The sequence below is a fragment of the Chanodichthys erythropterus genome, chromosome 6 (genome assembly GCF_024489055.1).
Source record: "Chanodichthys erythropterus isolate Z2021 chromosome 6, ASM2448905v1, whole genome shotgun sequence".
Taxonomy (NCBI): Eukaryota; Metazoa; Chordata; class Actinopteri; order Cypriniformes; family Xenocyprididae; genus Chanodichthys; species Chanodichthys erythropterus.
This window is the reverse complement of record NC_090226.1, coordinates 11,327,398-11,340,332: the sequence shown is the minus strand read 5'-3', so window position 1 is coordinate 11,340,332 and position 12,935 is coordinate 11,327,398. Positions and strand designations below refer to the sequence as shown.

Below are 12,935 nucleotides of genomic sequence, written 5' to 3'. Positions count from 1 at the left end.
CGTCACGCTTTTGTAGTCTAACCGATGGGAACCGTTCCGATCGATTCTTGCCAGTGATCCAATCTTTAATACTTGTTTTTCGTATTCACAAAGCAACGTTTCTTATGCACGTTCATCCTCTGGTCGACCTCACGCGGTGCTTCTAACCACCGCCCCCCCTCGTCTGACTCATTTGGTCTCGTCCATACTCGCTTAGGATTTTAGTTGTGTGTTTATGGCATCGTATTCATTCAACGGAAGGTGGAAGTCTGCCGGTCTGCGCCAGCGTCTGATATCAATGGCTTTCAGGGCACATTTTATTTGAATGTCTGGACTTTATATAATTTCACCCCTAAGAAACCAATGATGGATATCCTATGGATTTTATGGACACTACCCTCGGTCCTGGCTGTTGAAGGTAAGATGTTTCTCCCCGTGTTTTGCGAGTCCAGCATCTTGCCGACAGACTGAGAGTTTACGGTCACGGCACGTTAGTTTTGAATGCCATCCAAGAAATAAGATACGAAACCATTTTTCGCTAATTAACGAATGTAGAATGATACTGGGAGAAATGTGACATTTTTTTAACGGTTGCATTCCTCCTGACAAGAACGTATTCCTTTGATAAGGCTTGTTCTGTCAGGCGAACAATATAGTAAAAACATCACAGGTGGCATAGAAACGCGTTTATTTGGCCAGCATCAGAATGAGTTTGAGAAAAAATTATATTTATCATCTTTTTATGTGCAATAGGAGCATTAAACCGGTTATTTTTATCCCCACGCGCTGATACGTGTGCGTGCGCGAGCCATGCACGAGATTCGCGCCCCTATTTTTACAATCATTTCAGAGGTGAAATATAAAACACAAACCACTCCTATAGCTGTATTAATGCTATTTATTTTTCTTTATTAATATTTATTTCTCTTGTAACACATTCACGTGTTGTTTTAAGCTTGTGTTCAGCGGGCATTCAGAGCTGAAATGGTGATGCTGGACTCAGCATGTTGGACAATGAAACAGGTTTCCAGTGAGCCTACAATTACAAAACAATCAAATACAGTCCCTTTTCTCACTTACTGACCACACATTCAATCCCAGGCAGTCTGAAGTGTCTGTGTCCAGTGAATTATACTCAATGAATTTTAAGTAGGCATTGCTGGTATTACAGGAACCCCTTGTGGCTTTACTTCCCAAGTTTAATGATACTTGAGTTTATTGTCATGTAATGGATTAATATAGGCCTACTCAATTTTGTACTTTTAGACTGGATATTTTAAAAGGAGTTTTTTTTTTTTTTTAATGAAAGTATTTAGTATGCTCAGAACACAGTACGGCTAACAACAGTGGTGTAGTTGAAAATAATTAAATATGCATAATAAAATGAACACATTTGCATACTCAGGCACAACTCTATTTTAATTAAATAAGAGTTAATTCAACAGTACTGCACGACTGCCTTTTTTCTGTTGCTAATAAATCTTTCTTAAAACATTTTCAGAGAGCAGTAAACCATAACTACTTCAACATTATTAGAACTTTTAAAATTTATGTTGTACTGGGATTTCAATTTCAGATAGTTCTGACCATTAATTATACCAATCATGTCACTTGAGCAAACGGCTAATATTTTGGGGGCATTTTTCCCTCCATACACTTGCCTAAAATGTAGCAAATTTTCTAGGGCCAAATTAATTTAATTTAAATGTAAATGTGCGCACACATTTAATAATAACTAATACGTACAGTAATTATAATTCAAAAATTAGAAAAAGCCTGAGTGTTTAATCAAGGAATTAAAATTATTTTTCTGATTACCTTTAGAGGCCTTATGGTCCTCAAAAGTTGTTTGACCTTTTTCTTTTTTTATAATATATATGTTATTTTTAGTATCATCTTCGCTGTTCAGAAAAGTATAAATGATGATTCCAACATTGAGATTCTATACTTGTGTATTGTGGCTGTGTGTGTGTGTGTGTGTGTGTGTGTGTACATACACACACACACACACACACACACACACACAAAATATTAGTCATAATATTTTAAAATGCTTTTCAATTATTTAATTTTATTTCTCTCCTAATCAAGATTTTTTTTTTCTTGCGGATCGCTTAATCACGAACCCTGGAGTGATTGGTCGATTTACGTTTTTCCACTGTCTATCACTCTAGCTTTTCAGCCAATGGTGTTAAAGCGTGACGCTTACACATAAAAAATTAGAGAGTTGAAAAAGAGGTCAACGCTGCCTCGACCTTAAAAACAAAGTGATGGCGGGCAGTAGAGGAGATGGGTTGGTGAGATTTGACGTCATCTTAAAGCCTTATACAACAGTGTTTATCCTCCTCGCTAACCGTAAATGATCTCAAGGAATTTTAGATGTTTTATTTGTTGTGATGTGGCAACTGAAATGCACTTTGCTGCGAGGATGGAATAGTTCTCCTGTATTTCATTTGTGTGAAATATTATGAGTATAACTGAATTAGGTTGTGTGGTCACTGTAGTGACATTAAGGATATAAGATTCTGTTTCTCTGGAGTCTGTGACTCCTTTAGTGTAACAATAAAGTACTTCAAGTGCCTTTTTAAGCCCATGTAGGATTTAGACAGATTTTTCCCAGTAGGTGACCATAAAATATGGTTCTGCTCTACATTGTGTTTTTATTTTAAAATGTTGCTGCCAGTCTAAGGGACTTTGAAGTTTTTCCTCAGCGAGTTTTCAAGTTTTTGTGTGTGTCACCTTGCATTATGCAGCAGTGTAATTTAGCATTAGTCCTTGTGCCTGTGCGTCTTAAGCGATTAGTTAAAAATGTAATTTGTGTCATTATTCTATTTCAAAGTTGTCTGAATTTACCTTTTTTCTTTTCCTTTTTTATCTCAATGGGTTCACAGTGTAATCACACAATATTCCGTATCAGAATTTACATTTAGACATTTTTTTTTCACTATATGTGCTGGATTTGCATTATGTGATTACATATCACAAAAATTACATGTTTTATGGTTTTAAAATGTTATTAAGCAGGATATCCCATGGATAAGGCTACAGCCATTTTGTTTTTACCACATCAGAGTTGGCATCTATTGTAAATAGGACACCAGTCGTACAAAAGATTCCTCGCTATTTCAGTATTCCCAGCATGCATTCTATTTTGCTGTCATAATGTCATGATACAATATGAATTCTCTCTCATCTTGAGACGTCCCATAAGCAGCTGCATCTGTTCCCATACTGTATACAAATATCTCATCGCTGATTATATATTGATGTGCTCGTGTACATGATGGACGCTTGTCTTTTGGGTAAAGAGTAAAAATAGCGTACAGCTGGTTTTAATAAGAGCCTTGGTGATAATGTTACCACAATATTATTTTCATGACTATAAGAATATTTTCCATATTTCTTTCAGTTTCTGCTTTGTGTACTTTTTGCTTCCAAGAAATACACAGTGGTATAAGCTTGAAGAGATGATTATTTTTAATAAAATGTCAGATGTTTCATCCGAGAATTTATTGGTCAGCTTATCGTTGTAAAGCTATCAAAATATTCCATTTATACAGTATTCCAGAAGTTATAAATACTACCGAAAAATTTTTTGCTTAACATTTTGTACAAGTGCAAAGTTTGTTTCAGCTAAGCTTTTCACAATCTATTTCCATAACACTCTTAAACAACAGAGAGAGGGGATAATTAAAGCTATTGTTTGTTAACATAGCCGTTTTAGCCCTCATATCAACACTTCCACTTTGAAATGCCTGCCAAGTTTGAATAATCTGCTTTCAAATGTAAATGTGTCTCGTCCGTTTCCAACTATACGCAGAGTGTGAGCCACTGCAGCCTAAGCAGACTCATAGCATTACAGTTTTTCGGGAAGGTAACAAAAAGCATAGTGTGGGGTATAGAGGTGGTGATAGGGGTTCAGAAGTGGGATTAGATAAAGGTAAAGTGAGCGGCTGCTCGCAATCCTGTGTTTTCTCAGTCCGCTGAATGAGCAGATGCAGGGAGCTCGTCTGCACGCCAGCCTCCACAGTGGCGTTCAGAAAGAATCCGCCTCCATTCAGAGCCTAATCCATGCTACCCAGGGCCTGGCTATTGTCACTTTGCATGCAAAATTTCAATTAGTGCTGGTACCAGTTGTTTCTCTAGTGAGACGAGTGTCACATTTCGAGGGAACGGCCGAGGGCTACCTTGACCATGCAGAAAGTCTGGAATAGTAGAGAGACTCATGGGAAATGGGCTTTTTTTTTGTAGAAATACAGCTGCTTTCAGCACAGCATGCTATCTTTGACAGTGTCGGACTTGGAAGTTTTTGTTTCACAAGTGTGTCAGTTCTGCACTTGCTGTGTGTTTTAAGCCAGTTCTTGTGTTTGACGAGTGGCTGTGCACTCAGCAATTTAAGGAATTCATAATCTGTCAACAATCACCATGGAAGAACAATCATCATGGAAGTTTTTGCGATTGCAAGGCAATCTCTTAAACAAAACACGCCAGTCTGAGTTAACTCTTCGTGCTATGTAATTATGACTGGCAATTTAGCAGAAACTGAAAAATAATTTTAGTGATGACTGCCAAACTTATTATGCTCATTCCTCCTCTCTTGAGCATTTGACCATGTCCGTGTGATCCACAAGCACTGGCTCTCACACTATCTGTAATTATTTGACTGTAATGTAGGGTTTCTTTGGTCAGGTCCAGGCAGTTTCCTGCAAGTGTTTTGAGACTGACTGAAGGGAGTATAAAGGGAGTTTCCAGTGAGCATCAGAGGTGGATCAGAGGCGCTCTCTACCACATTCCTCCCCTCTAGATCAGTCCGAAGAGTGATGTCACTCCAAAGAGTGACTCTCACACACCCAGCGGAATAGAAATATATCTCTCTTCAAAGCTCACACTGGACCTTGCATCTTAGTTTGCATTTACAATGAAATGTTAATGATCTGATATTTTGACACAACCAAGTTTTTTCTTTTCTTCCATTAATATTCCACCAAGATGCAATAGGCTGAATCGTAATTAGTAAAGACTACCAATGAAGAAGCTTACTAATGTTTTACATGAAGGCTACTGAATATGAAATCATTTTGTGTTCACTCTGTGACATTACACTCTTAAAATAAAGATTCTATTTGGGTTGCAGCAATGCCATACATGAACCATTTTAGGTTCCCCCAAAAATGTTTCAGTGAACTGTACTTAAGAGTACCCTTTTTTCCTAGGCCATGTGTCCACCAAAGCGGTTTTAGCCAGCTGAAAATGCTAGGTGCTCTGCTGAAAACTCAGTTGAGACGCTTTGCTTGCTACAGTATGATATGGAATATCTGCGGAAGTATTACTAGTATCTCATTTCACAGATTGTTTTTTTTGTACCATTTCTATGTATATGATTTCTATATATTTCTATATGATACAATGTAAAGTATTTGCTCTGGCTCTTGTTTTAAATGATTTTGTTTTTCCGTTATTATGCTTGTTGTCATCTGTTGACGTTGTAAAAGCCAAATATGGCAGTTGGACAGCCTTGTATTTGTCCCGCCCCTCCTCCACTGAGATTGGATGGCTGGGTACAAAGAGATGGTGATGAGAACTGTGATTTACCCAAAGTTGAACATTCTTCAGCTCTCAGCGACCGGTCAAAAATACAGAGAGTTCATCACTTCAGCATGAAATAGATGCTCTGTGCCTCGTTCTGGTCCTGGCATTTTAAAAAATGCGGTGTTCCCATTAAAAACAATTGGAAAAATATGCTAGCCTTGGAAAAAAGCTTTAGTGTGAAATTTTTATATATATATAAAATATATTATTTATACAGGGAGTGCAGAATTATTAGGCAAGTTGATTTTCTGATCATATTTTTTTTCCAAGCACATTTTACCAATTCCAATCCACATCAATCTTAATAACTACTATTAATATTGTTTTAATCATTTATAAGTGATATATAATTGTTCATGAAGGCTGGAAATGAAGAATGCCCTATATTCAGGTGTGCAGAATTATTAGGCAGGTTTTCTTTTACAGATAAAATGAGCCAAAAAAGAGATTTAACTCAGACAGAAAAGTCAAAAATTATTAAATACTCATGAGAAGGACGCAATACTAATGTAATACTAGAAATTGCAAATTTAAAGCATGACCATTGGACAGTGAAATGCTCATTGGGTCAGCTGGGTCATACAAAAACAGCTGGAGAAGAAAAGACACGTTAACTGCAAAATAATTAAGAATTAAGGTGAAGAATTAAGTGTGAAACCATCAGGAACCCTTTAGTCTCCAGCGCCACCATTTCCCAGTACTGAAACCTACCTGGAGTCTTCAGAAGTGTGAGGTGTCAGGATCTCAGAGACTTAGGTTAGGTGAAGAATCCTAAAAAGCGACCTGCTCTTAATAAGAATCACAAGCTGAAGTGTTATAAAGTACATGAAGACTGGGTTTTTATAGGCCTTATAGACAGACAGCTTGAGAGTGACTCCTGAAGGACCAGCACCACATCCTCTTGTACCACTGTTTGAAGAATTTATCTTCCAGAATCTGGCAGTAAGGTGTGGGAGTTCACTTTTAGTCCATCTCTTATCCTGAAATGTCCATCTTGCAGAGATGGACTAAATGATCTTCCAAAACTTACTGCCAGATTCTGGAAGATAAATTCTTCAAACAGTGGTACAAGAGGATGTGGTGCTGGTCCTTCAGGAGTCACTCTCAAGCTGTCTGTCTATAAGGCCTATAAAAACCCAGTCTTCATGTATTTTATAACACTTCAGCTTGTGATTCTTATTAAGAGCGGGTCATTTTTTAGGATTCTTCACCTAACCTAAGTCTCTGAGATCCTGACACCTCACACTTCTGAAGACTCCAGGTAGGTTTCAGTACTGGGAAATGGTGGCGCTGGAGACTAAAGGGTTCCTGATGGTTTCACACTTAATTCTTCACCTTAATTCTTAATTATTTTGCAGTTAACGTGTATTTTCTTCTCCAGCTGTTTTTGTATGACCCAGCTAACCCAATGAGCATTTCACTGTCCAATGGTCATGCTTTAACTTTGCAATTTCTAGTATTACATTAGTATTGCGTCCTTCTCATGAGTATTTAATAATTTTTTACTTTTATGTCTGAGTTAAATCTCTTTTTTGGCTCATTTTATCTGTAAAAGAAAACCTGCCTAATAATTCTGCACACCTGAATATAGGGCATTTTTCATTTCCAGCCTTCATGAACAATTATATATCACTTATAAATGATTAAAACAATATTAATAGTAGTTATTAAGATTGATGTGGATTGGAATTGGTAAAATGTGCTTGAAAAAAAAATATGATCAGAAAATCAACTTGCCTAATAATTCTGCACTCCCTGTATATACACAGGTGCTGGTCATATAATTAAAATATCATCAAAAAGTTGATTTATTTCACTAATTCCATTCAAAAAGTGAAACTTGTATATTATATTCATTCATTACACACAGACTGATATATTTCAAATGTTTATTTCTTTTAATTTTGATGATTATAACTGACAACTAAGGAAAATCCCAAATTCAGTATCTCAGAAAATTAGAATATTGTGAAAAGGTTCAATATTGAAGACACCTGGTGCCACATTCTAATCAGCTAGTTAACTCAAAACAGCTGCAAAGGCCTTTAAATGGTCTTTCAGTCTAGTTCTGTAGGCTACACAATCATGGGGAAGACTGCTGACTTGACAGTTGTCCAAAAGACGACCATTGACACCTTGCACAAGGAGGGCAAGACACAAAAGGTCATTGCAAAAGAGGCTGGCTGTTCACAGAGCTCTGTGTCCAAGCACATTAATAGAGAGGTGAAGGGATGGAAAAAAATGTGGTAGAAAAAAAGTGTACAAGCAATAGGGATAACCGCACCGTCGAGAGGACTGTGAAACAAAACCCATTCAAAAATGTGGGGGAGATTCACAAAGAGTGGACTGCAGCTGGAGTCAGTGCTTCAAGAACCACTACGCACAGACGTATGCAAGACATGGGTTTCAGCTGTCGCATTCCTTGTCAAGCCACTCTTGAACAACAGACAGCGTCAGAAGCGTCTTGCCTGGGCTAAAGACAAAAAGGACTGGACTGCTGCTGAGTGGTCCAAAGTTATGTTCTCTGATGAAAGTAAATTTTGCCTTTCCTTTGGAAATCAGGGTCCCAGAGTCTGGAGGAAGAGAGGAGAGGCACACAAATCCATGTTGCTTGAGGTCCAGTGTAAAGTTTCCACAGTCAGTGATGGTTTGGGGTGCCATGTCATCTGCTGGTGTTGGTCCACTGTGTTTTCTGAGGTCCAAGGTCAACGCAGCCGTATACCAGGACGTTTTAGAGCACTTCATGCTTCCTGCTGCTGACCAACTTTATGGAGATGCAGATTTCATTTTCCAACAGGACTTGGCACCTGCACACAGTGCCAAAGCTACCAGTACCTGGTTTAAGGACCATGGTATCCCTGTTCTTAATTGGCCAGCAAACTCGCCTGACCTTAACCCCATAGAAAATCTATGGGTTATTGTGAAGAGAAAGATGCGATAAGGCCACTATCAGAGCAACCTGGGCTATCATAACACCTGAGCAGTGCCACAGACTGATCGACTCCATACCACACCGCATTGCTGCAGTAATTCAGGCAAAAGGAGCCCCAACTAAGTATTGAGTGCTGTACATGCTCATACTTTTCATGTTCATACTTTTCAGTTGGCCAAGATTTCTAAAAATCCTTTCTTTGTATTGGTCTTAAGTAATATTCTAATTTTCTGAGATACTGAATTTGGGATTTTCCTTAGTTGTCAGTTATAATCATCAAAATTAAAAGAAATAAACATTTGAAATATATCATTCTGTATGTAATGAATGAATACAAGTTTCACTTTTTGAATGGAATTAGTGAAATAAATAAACTTTTGATGATATTCTAATTATATGACCAGCACCTGTATATGTGTATATATATATATAAAATATAGAGTAACTAATATGTGTCATTATCAAAAAAGGGAAAAATAATCTGAATTAGCTGATAGTGTAATTTTCTTTCTACTTTGCACAAGTTGAATGTTTTAGGCTTCTGTGTAGTACAGCATGACTCTGTTTAACTTTGTTTAATGACTTTAATTTGACTGTCTTCTCTGTGCTGGTTGGTTGTTATATTGGATCTGGCAACTGCTTTTGTTTAAAAAAAAAGCTGATTAATTTTTTTCTCCTTCCTGGCAATTTTACATTTTTCTTTTTTTTTCAAATTAACTTTTTTTTTGTCCTAAACAAAATCTTAATTACAATTGTAAGATGCACAAAAACATGAATGCAGCTGTTGACAATCAATTAAAATTGCTTGTATCTTTGTTTCATATTATGTTCTGTACGTATACTTAGTTAATTCTGTGCTTATTTACACAGGGTCTCAAAGCTGAAGGACCGTATTCTTTACTCATAACAATAACATGGCAGTTTAGCCATTACCTGAGCTTCGCTGACTCTAGTATTAGTGTAGCGAGAGGACAAATGAGGGTCTGTATGCTACAGAATACTGTGCTACTTACAGAGGATTGGTTGAGTGTGTGGTTGAAGGTCATGTGGGTTTTTCTTGAAACAGCTAAATGATAGCTGTGTTTTTCTACCTTGAGGTGATAATTGTTTCAATCTGCAGTACAAGACAAGGCTCAGGCCATGGTTCAGGACAGAGCTAGAGGGACTTTATATAGAACATTTAAATCATGGAATGATTAGATCATTTAATCTATGTTCGTGCATAGATTAATGCATCCTAATCAATCTATTTAATCATGTCTAAGTGCTTACTGGTGGATCAGAATGTCTCTCTCTCATTCCCATCGGCCTAGTTTGCAAGAACGTTTATCTTTACTGTAACCAGATGCAGAGCAAACTGTCTCCTGCAATTTACTAAGCATTCTGCAAAACACATTGAAAATGAAATATGCAGGCAATCCTTTACTCCTTAGAGCTGTGAGCAATGCGATTACTCATGCATATGTAAGCTCCCATTGTTCATTCTATGTTTATGTAGCCATAATAATACGCCCAGTTAAAAGGTGGTCTTAGGGGATGAACATCCGTCATGCACGTCATACTGCAAGTGATCCTAGACCTCAGACATGCTGTAACATCACCTGGAGTGTGTTGAATGTCACATTTATGATGTTGGAGTATTGATTTTTGCTCAGTTCATCTATGGACCCCTGATTATGATTTTTACTGTACATTGAGCTTGTGTCACTGGGAGCAGTTTAGCTAATTAAGTTTAAGTTGGCTGGTTGTCTTAAGGGCCTAATTAAAGGAGCCTAATTGCATAAAACCAGTCCTCGCCTTGTGCAAGCAAGACCACTTAACCACTGTTACAAGACCATTGGTATTTTCGGGAATCAGAAAGCTTTTTGACACTTTTAGTATCCACATTAACCACTTTTTAATAACATTTGTGATAGTTTTAATCACATGCACTTGATACAGTTGATACTGAAATATTGGATCAGTGTCACATAGGAATGCAAGAGGCCAATTATAAAATTAGGGTGAGAGAACAAACAAACAAATGAATGAATCATCCTGTTCGCATCTGTGAAGAAATGCAAATGATACTTAGATCATGCGGTTGGTAATTTCTGAAAGAACAAATCAATTCCTCTGTCAATCTTAAAGGAATAGTTCATTTAAAAATTAGTTTTGTCATGATTTACCCTCATGTCATTTTAAACATGTGTGACACATGCTGGCAAAATGAGTCACAATTAGTCATACAAATTGTCAAAAAAGATTGTCATTTTCTATTAAGAAACCTTCAAAATGATGTATGATTTGTTGGAATCTGACAAAAAAATAACTGAGCTACACCTTTTTGATCTAATATAATGTTACACATCAGATGTTTTTTTTCCCCAACAGTTAACCAAACATTCACAAGACATAACAGATAATGTTTGCTTGAATACTTGTCAAGACAGATTTTTTGAAATACTGTAATTCTGCGTGTGTATATCAGGATTGCACGCTGTTTGAGGCATCTTTGTGCATGCGCTTCGGATCTGTCAGTCAGCATAAGATTGTTTTGTTTACACCAGCATGAGTTTGAAAATCACATTTCATTGGTCCAGACTCATGCCATTGAGAATTCACTATGAATATTCACAAAGTTGGAATGCTGCGCTTTACAACGATACCAAGGTTGTTCTGAAGGAAGCGCCAGTAGTTGAGAAGTGAGCAGAGAAAACTTAAATTTTCATGGTCAGAGGAAAGTTACTCCTCTCAGAAAACGTACAAAAAAAGATACTTTTAGGTATTTCATTGCTATTTTGAACATTGGGATTACTAAACGATGGCTTAATGAACTCATTTTTGTGAAAACCTCAATTTCGACCAAAATTTACATTTTTCACTTGTTTTGCCTGCAGCTCGAAATTAGCCCGTGCACATTCCGACTCATTTTGCCAGCACGGGGTCACAAAACATTACTTTATGCTGTGGAACACGAAGGCAGATATTTAAGAAATATATTGGATTTTTTTTGTTTATAAAGTGAAAGTCTATGTTTTAATGTGTTTTTCACTCTCATTGAATGGGCAAGTCTTTTTTTGTGTTTCACAGAAGAAAACGTCATACATGACATGAGGAGAATTTTCATTCTTGGTTCAATTATCCTTCTAAGATCAATCCTCCCTCAGTGACAGTTGTGTTCTTGCAGGAGGTCAGACCTTGTTTGCACACACTATTAAACATCTGCCTTCCATCAAAGCATTCGACAAACACAATTCCTCTGAACTGGTGCAGCGCTGCTCTGTGTCTCCCAGAGTACAGTCTGTCTTCAGAGATAAAGGCAGGCTGATTGCATCCTCATCTGCATCACAAAGGGAAGCCGCATTCACCTGAACTGCTGTTACCCTGCACGCACACTTGACGTCTCCTGGCATTTCCGGCGCCGCATGATGTCTGCCAGGCTTTGACTGCATACATCCTCTCTCTCAGGCTGGAGGGCTGACGGCTTGACTTATACCATCTCTTTGGGGATGTGACCCATGGTCCTGTTATAACTCAGCCTGATGTTATTGCTTTCATCCCTGTCAATGGCAAATGCAGCAATGGTCTTGGACCACTATGACGCTGACTCTCCCTTTGCTCAGGGCTGGGTCACAACATGCACTCGCAACCAGAAAGGAGTGCAAGGGTCTTTGTTAGCCACAGGATGCCTTTTTGTTGTTTCATTGCCTTTAGACTCTGAATACTGAATACTGTGACAGATGCCTTGCAGTCTTTGTCCCTCAGTGGACTCTACTTGTTAAGAGGTGAATTCCTGCTATTTTCATAATTAAACAAACTGTGAATTCTCTGCATTCCGGTCAATCGAACTGTGGGCACGGGAATAAGCAGCCAACTTGGGTTAATTTGCTTAAGTATAAACATTCATTGATTGCTACCGCAGTATTTTTGCGTTAAAGCCTTTTCCTTCCACACTAGTGCTGAATTACAGTTCTCACTTGGTTGTTTTCCGCAAGAATCAGACTGGTTTGGCAGTGCGATGTGAACTGGAACAAACACAGTTTTAGGCTATGTGTCAGCCTTCTCCTTACAGGATTAACACCCGGACTCCATTCCCAGGCCACCTGTGACTTTTTCATGGCTAATCTAAGTTTGCATGCTACGGTCCCTCTGGTGACAGAATTATGTTGAAATAATATGTAGGGGGTCCAATTGCCACTTTCCTGCTTTGCTTAATAAAGGGCGATTTGAAATTAAATACAGCTATTTGACTTCCTTCCACTTGTGTTTAGAAATTCTCCACTAGTGGATGCCCAGGCTGTTTTTGACAGGCCAAGCTAATCAAAATTACCTGTCGCTGAAAGGCAAAGTGCGCCACAGAGAAAAAGTGTTACCATGGAGCTATTTGTTTGCATATAATTGCATTAACTTGGCACCGAGGGAATTAGCAGAGATAATTGAGCGATTTGGCCCA

General features: G+C 37.9%; 1 protein-coding gene across 1 annotated transcript in view; it reads left to right on the top strand.

Moving 5' to 3' along the window:
• The first annotated feature begins 247 nt into the window (after positions 1 to 247).
• The window catches only part of ephb2b (eph receptor B2b), a 160,809-nt gene continuing 148,121 nt past the window's right edge, over positions 248 to 12,935 (top strand). Inside the window, exon 1 of the mRNA XM_067388025.1 lies at positions 248 to 397. Within this exon, the coding sequence (XP_067244126.1) occupies positions 343 to 397 (55 nt within the window). The 5' untranslated portion in view covers positions 248 to 342. The remainder of the gene's footprint in view (positions 398 to 12,935) is intronic.